The 15000-nt window shown below is 43.8% G+C and overlaps 1 protein-coding gene across 1 annotated transcript in view; it reads left to right on the forward strand.

Moving 5' to 3' along the window:
- Nucleotides 1-15000, forward strand: part of gabbr2 (gamma-aminobutyric acid (GABA) B receptor, 2) — a gene marked incomplete at both ends in the record, with an annotated part of 186262 nt that overhangs the window by 95347 nt on the left and 75915 nt on the right. Inside the window, 2 exons of the mRNA XM_079749144.1 lie at nucleotides 5285-5455; nucleotides 14225-14326. Coding sequence (XP_079605270.1) covers nucleotides 5285-5455; nucleotides 14225-14326 — 273 coding nt within the window. The remainder of the gene's footprint in view (nucleotides 1-5284; nucleotides 5456-14224; nucleotides 14327-15000) is intronic.

The raw sequence follows: 15000 nt of genomic DNA on the forward strand, positions 1-15000 counted from the left end.
ATAATATTTCAGAGTTAAGATTTGTTTCTGGTGGGACTGACCTTCTACAGTTGAAGTAGCATCTGGTGAAGAGTGGTGAGCATCTCAGAGTGTTCATTATACTGTGTCCAGGGCCTCTGAGCAGTATTGACTGGAAGGGTCTCAACACAGGCCATGGCATTTAGCCTGCTGAACCCAGAGGGGATTATATTTGCTCCATCTGGTTGGTGGATCCATCCACATTTTTTCTTGTGTTTTTTACATCTTTGTTTAACAACAAAAAGTATGCTTGTTCCCACTGCTTTCTGACCAGAGGCCTGCTCTAAGACAGCGTAGAGCATGCCTCTCTTCGTGTTATCAACTATTTCCAGAGTTTCGCTCTACAACAGTGTGTACCAGACTTTTGGCCCGACATTCTTTCAACCTGTAGCTGTTTGTCCCGTTTATCAAGGCCTCGACGAACAGCAAAAGCTGTCTCGTAATCTATTCATCGTTCACTTTTCCCACCTCGTTCTGCGGCTCTGTGGTTCTCTCCCTCTCCCTCCTTTGTCCTACTGTCTCCTCGCTCTCGGTCCGTACATACACATAAAAGCCCCCTCCATTGTGGAGCGAATAAGAGCGCCGACATGATGGGATGCAGTCGGTCAGGGAGGGCAGCTTTTCTACAGAGCTTAAATAGTCGGAAGATAAGCGGCGTGTATGTGTTTGGGTGTGAGTGTGTGTGTGTGTGTGTGTGTGTGTGTGTGTGTGTGTGTGTGTGTGTGTCTGTGTGAGTGTGTGTGTGTGTCTGTGTGTGTGTCTATAGAATGCTATCAGCCATTCACCCCTGTAGCATTCACAGGGGGCTGCTAGGGCCCCTCCAGTCCAGCCAGTCGTATCAACCAGGGGCCCGAATGACCTTGCCTTGTGTGAGACGAGAGCACACACCGTCCATCACCGTTGGATTGGGTTCTGAATGACATTGAGTCCAGCAAAGGGGACTGTTCCAGAGTGTACACTCAACCAGGGCTCCACTCACAGTACTGCGTCAAACTCAGCACACTGTCCCCATGTCACACTGTTCATTGAAATCAATCAATGTACAAATGATGATGTCGTTGTTTATTAGTGAAAGTGGTGGGTTGATGCTAGCATTTGCTATTGAGGGTTGATGCTTGGCGCCTTTTTCTTTCCGTTTGGACGGAGCCATGCCGATGCGGTATGTCCGGTGACTGTGGGCGCGTTCCATTGATTATTATAGTGGCATTTTCCAAATTGACAGGTGGACCGAATGCAGATAAGTATGATGTGAATGCATATCTAATATCAGTGCAGAACCGGGGGGTTGTGTGCGTGGAGCGTTCTTACATCACCGGGTTTGTGTCGGATGTGTGATTAAACAGCTATTTAATGGGGATATTTCTTTGACTAAGATCATGTGTGATTGATTAAGATTGGCCTGTTCTTCAAATAATGCAGCAGAGCTTATACTCTGTCTCTGGCTGTCTTAAAACAACTTTGTTTGCTTAGACTGGTTTGGTCGGGTTGGACAGGGTTTGCTCTATAGGTCAAATTGAACAAACCATAATAAATTGTCAATAATACTTGTGTTGTGTTTGTTGTTATCCTTTGGTGCCTAACTGTAGGTTTGTGACGTATACCATGGCCTGGATTTCTTTTATAGATTGAGCTAATAGAAACCTTCATCAAGACCTTATAAAGACTGTGTGCTCCAGTGTTGGCCACCGGTCTGACATTTGATCCAGGGGAATGTAAACATCTATCTGCACGAGATAATTCGTACAAAGCTTCACCTGATGTATTCCAAACATTTCAAATGCTTGACTGCTCTGATTAGCGAGGAAATCTGACACATTCTATTGGATGAAAAGATTACAGCTAATGCATCTCGCATGTCCTGCGATAATCTGGTGTACAACACGCCGAGGGAAACTGTTCTACATGATGGTCATTTTGACTTAGCTTCTCAAAGCACTCATAGCACTTCCCTGTCCAATGCCTTATCACACAACATGACACAAATATGTGCAGTGACAGCTTTTGAAAAGGGTTCTGTTTGGGATCTGAGAGAATCAATCTTTGAAACCCTACCCTCACCTGGCCCTTTTCACTACAGTGAACCCAAAGGTTATCTCAGCGCTTTTTTTTCTCTCACATAACCTAGTAAAATTGAAAGAAATTGAAAATGGATTTCTCCTTTGAAGTCTCCTTTAGGAATGTTATTTCATTGATGCTTTGGGTGACGAATAGCATTTTAACCATGTGTTTTCATTCTCAAACACTTGAAAGTAAATTTCATATAAACCTGCCATATCTGTCGTGCATCTATCATGCATCTATCGCCAAAGCTAATGCACATGTCCTGTTCTGCTAGTCTATAGTCACCCTACTCTACAGTACACTGCCTTCCCTCGTGACCATAGAAAAGCTATCAATTCACAAAGAAAACCACTGGATCTTTGACGAAAGCCTTTAAATATTTACAGACATTTCTCTGCTGTATCCATGCCAGGACTATTTAAGGTCTGATGCAGTGGGAAGCTTACAGCATGGAGCATATGTAGTAACGACAGGAAGGAGAAGACTCACAGATCATGTGATTGCTCTCTTTCCCGGTTGATGATTTTATCAATATTTCTCAGAAACGAGTTTACCTAAATTCTTTCTTATTTATCCCAAATTGCATGGCCTATTTAAACAGAGACTACATATAATAAATCAGCCCCAAATTTAACTTTTAAAAGGCTGCTACTATCCAGTTAGTAGTTGATAACTACATTTCCAGGACATTTAACCAGGTGCATGTACACAAATAACAACAATTTATACAGAAAATGCTTGTCTTTCCTATTTTCTGAAAATGCCAAACATTATTACCTAAGTAAGAGTTTCATTCAAATTGTTTGGCTGGGTAGCTTAAGAGAAATCAGGGTGCCTTTAATAGCAGAACAGAAATTGTCAGTCATCCATAATATATTACAAAAATAAAACACCCAAAATGCCGCATAATAAACCTCCCGCTACCCTCACCTTTACCAAGGGTGAACTAATAAGCATGGTGCTGCCCCTCACCTTAAGTCTTTTCCTCTACAAGGATGGCCATGGGAGACCTGCATCCAATCAATGTGTTTCGGAGGGAAAATCGCTAGCTCCTATTGGATATCCATGAGAGCTTCTCCCAGTGTGGGTGTAGCAAACAGCATTAGCTAAACGGAGATTAAGACAACATTGGAGAGAGCCATTAAAGCACTCCTAAGACCGGTGGGTGATTTTGGATTTAGCCCTGGTAGTGGGATAAAGGCCTTTATTTATGCCTAATTGATGACCCTAATCCGCGTGTTGTTTTAAAAGCCTTCTTCAGTGATGTGTGAAGGGAAAGCCTATGGGTTTCCGCAAAAAAAGGAAAGTAGATGCCCCAGTAGCTTGGCCACAACGGATTCATGGAAGAACATAGACAATATTTTGTGAACTAAATAATAAACAAGAATAGAAAGGGAAAATGTTTCGCTGTTTCAAAAATAATTAATCATTGTCCAACTTGAGCAGGCGAACAGTTGGTGTCTTTTAAAAGTAAAACTTTTTCTTAAACAAATTCTTACTCCTTGCCTAACAGTGTTATAGATATAGATGTTATGTAAAACGTATTGGAGACACAAATGATTGGAAACACCTCTAAATCAGTTTGCTGGAGATTTCACTCTCTTCTACAGTTGGAGGGTGCTTTCCTTGAACGCTTGAGGACATGAAGCCTTTATTTATAATTAATTAATATAGAAAGATAATGATCAACATCAGGAATCATACATTCAGCTTAATCTCTAACTTGTGTGCAATTAACCCCATACAGATTCTTATCACTCGCTCATTTAGCTTCAAAACGTACAATTAAGGAAAGTGTCTCGATTAACACCTAGCATGGCTAACTTTTCCTCCAACCCATCCATCTATACACACACCAACCACGTTCTTCCAGTTCCTTATGTTCATCTGAATCTACAACTAAGTGTTGGTGTTCTCCATTTCTGCTGTTGTAAGGTGTCGCCCTAAACAAATTCCATCAATAATTACGATAAATTATTTTCCAGAGTAATGTGCTGCTGCCATCTGCGTAATCAACAGCAAGGTCTTCATCTAAATGCAGAATTGAATACGTGATTTTGTGTATGCCCCGTAGAAAATATGTCTTAACAGTGGAAAATGGAAAAGGAAAGATGGAGCAAAAGTCCTGATTAGTATGGAAATGAAAGGGTGTGGGTTTGGCGGTGATCACCAGGGCAACGATGAATACTCTGTATTGAGTTGGGCACATCATATTCGGTCTAAAAGTGTGCATCTGTTCTGCAGACATTATAGAAAGTTTGCCAAAGATTGATTGGTCCAAATGTGCTTATAGTGCAGCAGTTTGTGGTGAATAATAGGTGTGTCTAAAAAAGTAATTAGTGTTAGGTGTTCAGCACTTTTTATTACATCATCAGGAGTTTAGGGCCTTCTTTCGATTCTACCTGAATAAGTTATCAACGTTTCATTACGAGAAGTTTAAACCTAGTACCCCTTCAGTTAGCCCCCCTAACTGGAGGGGTACTAAGATTGATCTTCTCCTACAACTCCACAGTTTAGGGGATCTTGGACTTTTCATGAAGTAGAAGTATAACATTTGATGTTGTGAATAATTCATTACATTCTGCTTGTTCTCCAATTAGTGTGTGACACAGATTCTCATGGCTTGCTCTTTACTTTTACATGGAAATCTACATGGAGACTTATATGGAAGACTAGGGTCAGATGCCGTCTTTCAAAGGTGCACCCTAACATTTTTTCATCCTCTACAGAAATACAAACATATTTACCCACATGCAAACGCACACACGCAGTGTTGCAGTCGGTAACAACTACAAGTCCTGCATGCATCCCAGGGGCTGTCACTCCAAATCCCATTCACAGCTCTGCTGCAGCGCTGGCTCCCATGACCTTCCAGAGAACAGGAGAGTGTTGATTTGTTCACGCTCCCTTACTCTCACCATGTATGAATCTATGTATGTATTCACTCGTGTCAATGTTTCTGTGGAGGGTTATGCAATATGTTGACGCATTTATTGACGTGTGTGTGCGTGTATATCTTTGATATACATATATATATGTGTGTGTGTGTGTGTGTGTGTGTGTGTGTGTGTGTGCGTGTGAACTCAAGATCTCAATTCAAATCGCACAGCCATTGACTATTACTCCATCGTATACAGCACTGCTTTCTTTAAAACATACCCTAACAACAGTTCCCTTTACCCCCTCTCCCCGCGGCTCTCCCCAGCTGTCCTTCGCGGCGACCACCCCGGTCCTGGCTGACAAGAAGAAGTACCCCAACTTCTTCCGCACCGTGCCGTCGGACAACGCGGTGAACCCCGCCGTGGTCAAGTTCCTCCGCTTCTACAACTGGAGCCGCGTGGGCACACTAACCCAGGACGTCCAGCGCTTCTCCGAGGTCAGTGGTGACACACCACGACGACATACACACACACACACACACACACACACACACACACCGCGGGCGTGGGTCTGTTGTCTCCAGAGTTGCAGCGGAGGGGGCTGATCGGCAGGGGTGTTAGCTAGGGTGTCGCACTAGGGAGCTGCGTTTTGACAGGTGACCGTCGCAGTGGGGAAGGTAAGAGTGTGCGTGAAGAGGCTTTTCGCTGGAGAGTTCAGCAGCGCTCAATGCTGGTGTGACTGAGGTTTTTTAAATGCAGTCTGCTTCGTTGTCGTTGAGCTGGTAATGACTTAAGAGTGACTATCTATCAGCTTTCCATGTAATATCAAATGTAATGTTTTCAAGGTATGCTTTCTATTTGATTAAAACCAGAGGAAACCATTGTTTTCATTTTTAATTTTCATTTAATGGGAAACCATGGGAAAATAAATAAAATACCAGAACATTATTGACAGATTATACTATTTTTTTATCAGCCCCAGTTACGACTCCCGTTTAATGCCAAAATGATTTGAGTGGGCGGCAATCAAGTTGTCTCTGCTAAAAGCAATTAAATTCAACCTTATCAACTGTGATTGACTAGAGGACTGTGCAAAAATCAGGCCGATCCGTTGGTAATCCCTCCCACCCCAAACCTGCTGGATGATGTGTGAGATTAACAGATTGTTTTTAAACTGTGCTTGTGGCCTGGTCCTCACCACTCACTATTGATCACCACAAGATCATCCTTGAGTTCCTTAACTCCTTTAAGCACACGCAAAACAGATATCAGTTTTACATCACAGGTTTTTCTTGTATTTGGAAATGGTACAATGAATTATTTTCAATGAATTAAAAATAATAATTAATCAAGGTTTTTTCCTTAGAGTTTGCCGTCAATGCTTGTTAGCACGTCTTGTTTTTTACTAGGATACAGGGCAACGCTGATGGGCAAAGGACATGGGGTTTAATACATTGTCAACTACCAGTGTTGTTTCCCAAACTGGGTGAATAAACCACAACACAGTCAGAAAAAACATAGCGACGAGTGGTTCATGCTGACTCTGATGATGCCGTGAGTGAGGTATCCTAAAAGCGTGAATCCAAGCACTCTGATTGGCTGTCGACTGGCGTGAGCTCGTTTGCCCTGAAACCATTCAGACGACAGGAAAATGTCAGAATGAGGGAGGGGAGGAGGGGGGTCAAAATAAGGACTTGCTCTCCTGCGAATCTCGAAGAGCACAAATCCCTTTATCGCTAGCTTCCCGAAAGCACCGAAGGGCTTAGGAAGAGAGAGAGAGAGAGAGAGAGAGAGAGAGAGAGAGAGAGAGAGAGAGAGAAAGAGAGAAAGAGAGAGAGAGAGAGAGAGAGAGAGAGAGGGAGAGAGGGGGGGGGGGGTTAGAGAGAGGGAAAGAGAGATGGGGGGAGGGGAGGGGCCTGAAGATTCAGTCAACCTGCCACATTAATTGCTAGTAATCCTGATTCATCAATATGCATTGCCACCACTGCCTTAAACTTTTACTGCTGCAGCCAGCCAAGTTTAGAGCCCTGAACTGAGTTTGTTTGGGGGAATCAGCAGAACTACAACAATACAGTACAGAACAGCGTATGTAATATAATAGTGAGAGTAATGTGATGCAGTGGTGTTATGTAATAATGAGTGACGTCTAAGATATGTTATCAAAGAGGCTGAATCTTCTGGGTACCAAATAAAGATACAGAACACATTGTTGCTACGCAAATAGGAATTCCACAATCGTTATGCAGGCGTTGTGTGTATTCCTTTGGGTATTATGTTTGCTTATTTGGACGTGATATTACTGTGGTGTGCATGTGTGTGGGTATTTGCACATTACACTATCTCTCCCTCTCTTTCTCTCCCTCCCTCCTCTCTCTCTCTCTCTCTCTCTCTCTCTCTCTCTCTCTCTCTCTAGCCTCTTTCTATGTGTGTATCACTCGCTTAAAAGCGACATTGTTTCCCAGGGAGACTGCCAGGTTAATGTTACATAATGTTTGAAACGGATTCAGGGAAGTGGCCCACACACACACACGCACGCGAGACTGGATTTAAACATACACCCATGCTCACACATACGCAAGCAAGCGCACACACACACACACACTCACACACACACACACACACACAAATATGGCCCATATACCCATTGAAGGCAACTACTGCTTTTCATTCTAGTACATTAATAGATATCAGAAAAGGATGCCCAGGTATTAAGTCACCCACACAAACACACACACACACACACACACACACACACACACACACACACACACACACACACACACACACACACACGCACGCACACAAACTGAACACACAAGCGTTGCCATGCACATACAGTGCCTTGCAAAAGTATTCACCCCCCTTGGCATTTTTCGTGTTTTGTTGCCTCACAACCTGGAATTAACATGGATTGTTTGAGGATTTGCATAATTTAATTTACAGAACATGCCTACAACTTTGAAGATGTTTTTTTTTTTTTATTGTGAAGCAAACAACAAATAGGACAAAATGACAGAAAAAGTCAATGTGCATAACTATTCACCCCCCTAAAGTCAATACTTTGTAGAGCCACCTTTTGCGGCGATCACAGCTCCAAGTCGCTTTGGATAAGTCTCTATGAGCTTGCCACATCTTACCACTGGGATTTTTGCCAATTCCTCCTTGCAAAACTGCTCCAGCTCCTTCAAGTTGGATGGTTTGCGCTTGTGAACAGCAATCTTTAATGCTGACCACAGATTTTCTATTGGATTGAGGTCTGGGCTTTGACTAGGCCATTCCAACACATTTACATGTTTCCCCTTAAACCACTCAAGTGTTGCTTTTGCAGTGTGTTTGGGGTCATTGTCCTGCTGGAAGGTGAACCTCCGTCCTAGCCTCAAATCACGCACAGAGTGGTACAGGTTTTGCTCAAGAACATCCCTGTATTTAGCACCATCCATCTTTCCCTCAACTCTGACCAGTTTCCCAGTTCCGGCTGCTGAAAAACATCCCCACAGCATGATGCTGCCACCACCATGTTTCACTGTGGGGATGGTGTTCTTTGGGTGATGCGATGTGTTTGGTTTGCGCCAGACATAGCGTTTTCTTTGATGGCCAAAAAGTTCAATTTTAGTCTCATCAGACCAGAGAACCTTCCTCCATACATTTTGGGAGTCTCCCACATGCCTTTTCGCAAACTCAAAACGTGCCATTTTGTTTTTTGCTGAAAGTAATGGCTTTCTTCTGGCCACTCTGCCATAAAGCCCAACTCTATGGAGCGTACGCCTTATTGTCGTCCTATGTACAGATACTCCAGTCTCTGCTGTGGAACTCTGCAGCTCCTCCAGGGTTACCTTACGTCTCTGTGCTGCCTCTCTTATTAATGCCCTCTTTGCCCTGTCCGTTTTGGTGGGCGGCCGTCTCTTGGCAGGTTTGCTGTTGTGCCATGTTCTTTCCATTTGGTTATGATAGATTTGATGGTGCTCCTGGGGAACATCAAAGATTTGGATATTTTTTTATAACCTAACCCTGACTTGTACTTCTCAACAACATTGTCCCTGACTTGTTTGGAGAGTTCCTTGGTCTTCATGGCAGTGTTTGGATAGTGGTGCCTCTTGTTTAGGTGTTGCAGCCTCTGGGGCCTTTCAAAAAATGTGTGTATATGTACTGACAGATCATGTGACACTTAGATTGCACACAGGTAGACATCATTTCACTAATTATGTGACTTCTGAAGGTAATTGGTTGCACCAGAGCTTTTTATGGGCGTCATAACAAAGGGGGTGAATACATATTCACATGCCAAATTTCAGTTTTTTATTTCTAAAAAATAGTTTTATGCCTATATTTTTCTCATTTCACTTCACCAACTTAGACTTTTGTCTTCTGATCCATCACATAAAATTCAGATTAAAAAAATATTGAACTAAAGGCTGTCATGTAACAAAATAGGTAAAAAGCCAAGGGGGGTGAATACTTTTGCAAGGCACTGTATGCACGTAGAGACCCACACATACGCTGTACTGTAGACAGAGACAAGATAGGAATAGGAAATTAGGAAATGCATTTGTGGAGGTGTCTCCACACAAATAACCACATTCAAGTACGGAAAAACACACACACAAACACACACACATACACACACACACACTCACACACACACACACACACACACACACACACACACACACACACATACACAAACATATGCATGCATAAACTCAGCAATACAAACATGTGAGAGCGCACACGCACACAAACAAACACACTCATATCCCCTCTGTTACTAATCAACATTATTGGGCTGTGTGGATGCACCCAGTCGCGGCCCGTCAGTCAGCGGTGTGAGAGGACAGGTCTGTCTGAGAGCTGGATTACCACTTCTGCACAGGGTTCACCGTGACAAAGCACTGCCAGCATTGAGTTATGCTCCATCATCGGGTTAGCATGCAGCAGATAGAAGACCAACACAGAAAAGATAGTCCCCAGTGTGCTTGACCTTGGGCGACATTGTCCTCCAGACGAGACACGTCCTGCTTCCGTAATGCGGTGCATTCCCACGGTAAACGGGACATCTTTCAAAGAACATTGAAGGTTTAAACCTGTAATATGTCATATTTCCCTTTAGCGCCCTCTAGTAGCGTGGGCTTTCACACAGAGTATGTGGGGGTTATTTAACCTGAGATTCTCAATGGTGTCGAACACTCCGTTCACTTGCATGGGCCTTCCCGACTTCCGGATGTGAATTATTTTTCGATAATTGATAGTTGCTAAGCATATAATGACCGCTGTCAAGGGAAGTTAATATTTTGCCTCTGAATCATGTCTTTGGTATCACTCCGCGTTCTATACATTATCCCTAACATAACCAAGGGGGAGTGCCTTTTGAGCCGTTTGAGCCTTTTATCAAGTTTTTCAAGTAATATTAATGAAGTGTAAAACGTGTCCACAAAAGCACGTTTTTGACAGGACCCTCTGCCACCAACCCCCCTTCCAGACACAGTCATTATCCCAGCCTCAGTCTACGACTAGGGGCACTATCTGGATAAACTGCTATCTCTGTAATGCCCAACAGAGGTCCACCTGGTGGGTAAATAAAGGCAGAACAATCCTCCACAAGTCCCGGAAGATACAAATAAACAATATTCAACCTGCGATAATATATAACTTGGCAGATTAACGTGATGCAGTGAAATAATGCTAGTCTCTCATTCTGAAATTCTCAGAAAGTCATGAAACCTCAAAGTGCTAGCACCTTAAAAATATTATTCATGATACCATAAATATGTATGTACGCGTGCCACTTGAACTTTTAGGGAACCACTGCATTCAAATAATAATAATAACGTAAAGGTTCCCAGATGTTATCCGTTCAGTACCTCAGTTGTCTCTTGGCCTATGTATTCAGCTGGAGTGTGTGCCATTCATCTGCCTGCCCTTTGCTGTGGGAATGCAGTTATTGGGCGCACAGCATGCGTGGAATTACAACTGAATCAAGCAGTTACGGTTGGTCTGCCAATGCAGTCCATGGAGCAGAAGACAGCGAGGATTTGTGGCTCGGTGCTCGACTCTTTGCCCTGTTGCATAGATCACCAGGTGACCAGATGACCTGTAGTCATAACGAGTATCTGACAGATCGAGAGTAGACCCTGGTCCCCATAAACCATGATACCGTGTAAATGTTTGTGCTGTATTTATTGTTATTGTTTGGAGTGTAAAGGTATAATGGGGCAGTAGGGAGCATGCATAACCATTAAGGAACATGCGTTTCCATTAACATGGCATTAGACCTTTCATTTGTGTGTGTGTGTGTGTGTGTGTGTGTGTGTGTGTGTGTGTGTGTGTGTGTGTGTGTGTGTGTGTGTGTGTGTGTGTGTGGGTCTGTGTGTGTGTGTGTGTGGGCATGTCTGTGTGTTGGTCTTTGTCAGTGTTTCCTGGGGCTTGTTAAACCGCTGCCTATAAATAGAGTCATATTGTGCTAATGTCCTGTCCTGGAACCTGGTGCATTAAACACTTTAACTCAAAGCCCATCAATTGTCCATCCTGAGTGTGTGTGTGTGTGTGTGTGTGTGTGTGTGTGTGTGTGTGTGTGTGTGTGTGTGCGTGTGTGTGTGTGTGTGTTATTTATCTTGTGTGTTTTCTGCAGGGGATTCTGTGACTTCCCCCAAGCAATTGAAGATGCTTTTGTTACTCAGCGAAACTGCTCTCATTCCATCCATCCACCACTCAATCCATCCATCTCCCCCTCTACACCTCCCCCCACACCAGTCCCTGTGTGCCGCACACACACACACACACACACACACACACACACACACTCAAACACACACACACAGGGAGCCCAGATGGACTTTTCCAACTTAATGGAAGGAACACTGAGCCCATAATAAACCTACTTGTCACAAGGGCACTTGGAGGGCTGTGACTGCCTCTATTTGTCTTTGCCTTTGTGTGCATGTATGTGCGTGCATCTGTGTGTGTGTGTTTGTGTGTGTGTGTTTGTGTGCATGTGTCTGTGATTATTTGTTTATATACGTGTGTGTATGTGCATGTGTGTCTGTGCCGTTCATCAATCTCTTACTCTGTCATGTGTGTTAGAGTGAGTGTGCCATGCGTCGCGTGTCGCGCCTTTGTATCAGTCTGCGTTTGTTGTTTTCGGTTGCCATTAAAACCTACCTTGTGAGCAGAGCAGACTCCGGGTGTTTAGCGTAGAGCAACAGGAAGCCCTTCAAGCCCGTGTCTCCCCAATGAGCTCTCCTTTTCCTCTGATAACTAGCGAGCTGGCTGGAGCCGGCTCCATGGTGGCCCCCTCGCAGGTGGTGTAATGGCCTGACTGCGATGCTTATACTGAGGCAGGACTCTGGCTCTATTGATCCGGCTGTCCGTCTCTCGCCTGGTGTTTCTGCTCAGCGGGGCAGCAGTGCTTTGGGATGCTCTGTGAGGTGGAGCGTGATGCTGTGTGTGTGTTTTGGTCGAGGAATCTCTTCAGGAAAGAAGGCTGGTGGAAGGTGTCTGTGCATGAGTCAGATAATCACAAGCACCACAAAATGAGCTTGCACAATGGTGATTTACTGATTTACTTTTCTATAGTTTCTGTAGTTACAATATTTTCGAATCTGTGTGTGTGTGTGTGTGTGTGTGTGTGTGTGTGTGTGTGTGTCCGTGCGTGCGTGCATGCAATTAGTTTTCACAAGACTTACATCTTCATTTGTATATACGTTTATTTTTGTACAAAGTATATCTACATAGTTAATATATAAAAGTGTTTATGAATGGTAAATTGCATGGAAGTTGTTTCAATGCATTCCCCTTGCATGATTGACGTACAGTAAATGTGATGCATACACATCTGTCCTTCAGTGTTGCCTTCCTCCTGTTGCTAACCAAAGCACAACTAGCACAACATCTCACCTGAGGGCCCCACGGTGCGAGACAGCATCTGCGTGCTCTCACCTCAGAGACTCAGGGCTCTGCAGAGTCCTCCAGGCCAGCAAACACACACACCTTCTGTGGCCCCAACAAGCCCCACCGCCCTCCCTGTCAGCCCCTGATTCCTCGCCTGGACTACCACTCTCACCTGAAGTGGGGCTGGGGGGGATTAAGATAGAGGTCAAGGAGAGAGGTCAACGCGAGACCTCGGATACTATATATTACAACGTTGACGCTGACAGACGAAATAAGGCTTGACTTACAGTTGGGAAAGCTCCAGGATAAATCATACGTGTGTGTGTGTGTGATTGTGTGTGTGTGTGTGTGTGTGTGTGTCTGTGTGTGTGTGTGTGTGTGTGTGTGTGTGTGTGTGTGTGGACCTGTTTGCGTGTGTGCCTGCGTGCGTGCGTGCGTGCGTGCGTGCGTGTGTGTGTGTCTGTGTGTGTCAGTTTGTGGCAGCCCTTGAGCTTTCTATCACTGCTCCACCTCACTTCTTCTTAAGGCAGGAAAGCCGACAAACTGCCACTGTGGACGTATTACCATCAGACGGGGAGTGTTTCTGGGTTTATTCAAGTACTTGTGAGACATTTCATCATATTATGGTCGTACGTTTTGGTTCATTGAGTAGCAAATACAGCCGTGCAAGATACATGTGTACATGCCAAAGACACACTGAAAACCAATATGCTTCGTTCTTACCGGTTCAATTAAAGAATAAATATAGAAAAGATGTCCAGTACAAAAAAAACAAAAGAAATCCATTAACTTGAGTACACCCTCCATGTAAATGGTTAACAGCTAATAACACAGCTAACAACTATTCATTAATGGCTTTCTCTGTAGGGCTTTGACCTACATCCCTAAAGCACGCGTCTTCGTTGATGACACAAGGCTAACTGGAGATAGAGAGAGAAGGAGTGAGAGAGAGGGGGGCTCATTATGTCAGCCTTGCATAGTTTGACAACAATGAAGCCTCCTTGATGCGCAACAGGACCTGAGAGGCTATTTTACTATCCAACAGGCTAATTTATCTGCACAAAGTATTAATTGACAATAAAGGACTGTGCAGGGACAGCAACACGTTGCACAGTTGGGCAGAACAATAACTAAAGCAAGGCTAGTTCTCTTTTGACCACGATAGGAACATTGAGTGTTTGGTGCCAGGGAGTATAGCTGTGCTGAGACAACATCTTCTTTAAGCTAGCAGGCTAGCTTAAAGAAGATGTTAGACGGACACACAGAACATGGCCGCTTAGCATGTAGGAGGGACTGAGTTTTTGTTTGTTTTATGCTAACACTGACCATTGTCTTACTCTCTGTCACTCTGTCTCTGTCTCTCTCTCTCTCTTTCCCCTCAGGTGAGAAACGACCTGACCAATGAGCTGGAGAAGGCGGACATACAGATCGCAGACACAGAAAGTTTCTCCAATGACCCCTGTGTCAACGTCAAGAAACTCAAGGTAAGTGTCTCGGGGAGGACAATTCAGCGTTAACAAAGGAGAGAAAGAAACAGCCCATGAGGAAAAAGTCAATGACCTTGGAACCTATGACCTGAGTCAACACCAGTGTTCAAGAATAATTATTGTTGTCATTCAGCTTAAATCAGTCCCAACTTTGAATTGTACAGAAAAATCTAGACTTCAATTTGTATTCAGCTATACAGTCCAATAACAAATAATGCACGACTTTAACATTTAAATCCACATTTTGTAACAACTACCATCCACTCCATCCATGATTGGTTAAATAATAACTAGACATCTGACAATCTTCTGAATATCTTCAATTCATAGGGCTAGGGTTCAACATACAAACCTTAGAATTTGATTGTTGGTTATCAAACAGGACTCATGCTAACTGTCAATACAAAGCAGTTAGCTGACCGACAAACTGCAACCTCACCTATGGTCATTCATAAACATTCCCTAATTACTTCCGGGAACGCTATACTAAGTATTTTCTACTTCCCGCTGTATCTGTGCATGACTGCCTCTAGCTAATCTCGGGCTTGAAATTCCTTTGACATTTTTATCTGCAATGATTTCCTCCTAAGCTAAAGCCCGGACATGAATTGGTTTAGCGGTAGCTTTCATCTCAGTGCATCTAGCAGGGAGCAGGTCAGTTGTGCATGAGT

This window comes from Pollachius pollachius, assembly GCF_949987615.1.
Source record: "Pollachius pollachius genome assembly, chromosome: 13".
NCBI lineage: Eukaryota > Metazoa > Chordata > Actinopteri > Gadiformes > Gadidae > Pollachius > Pollachius pollachius.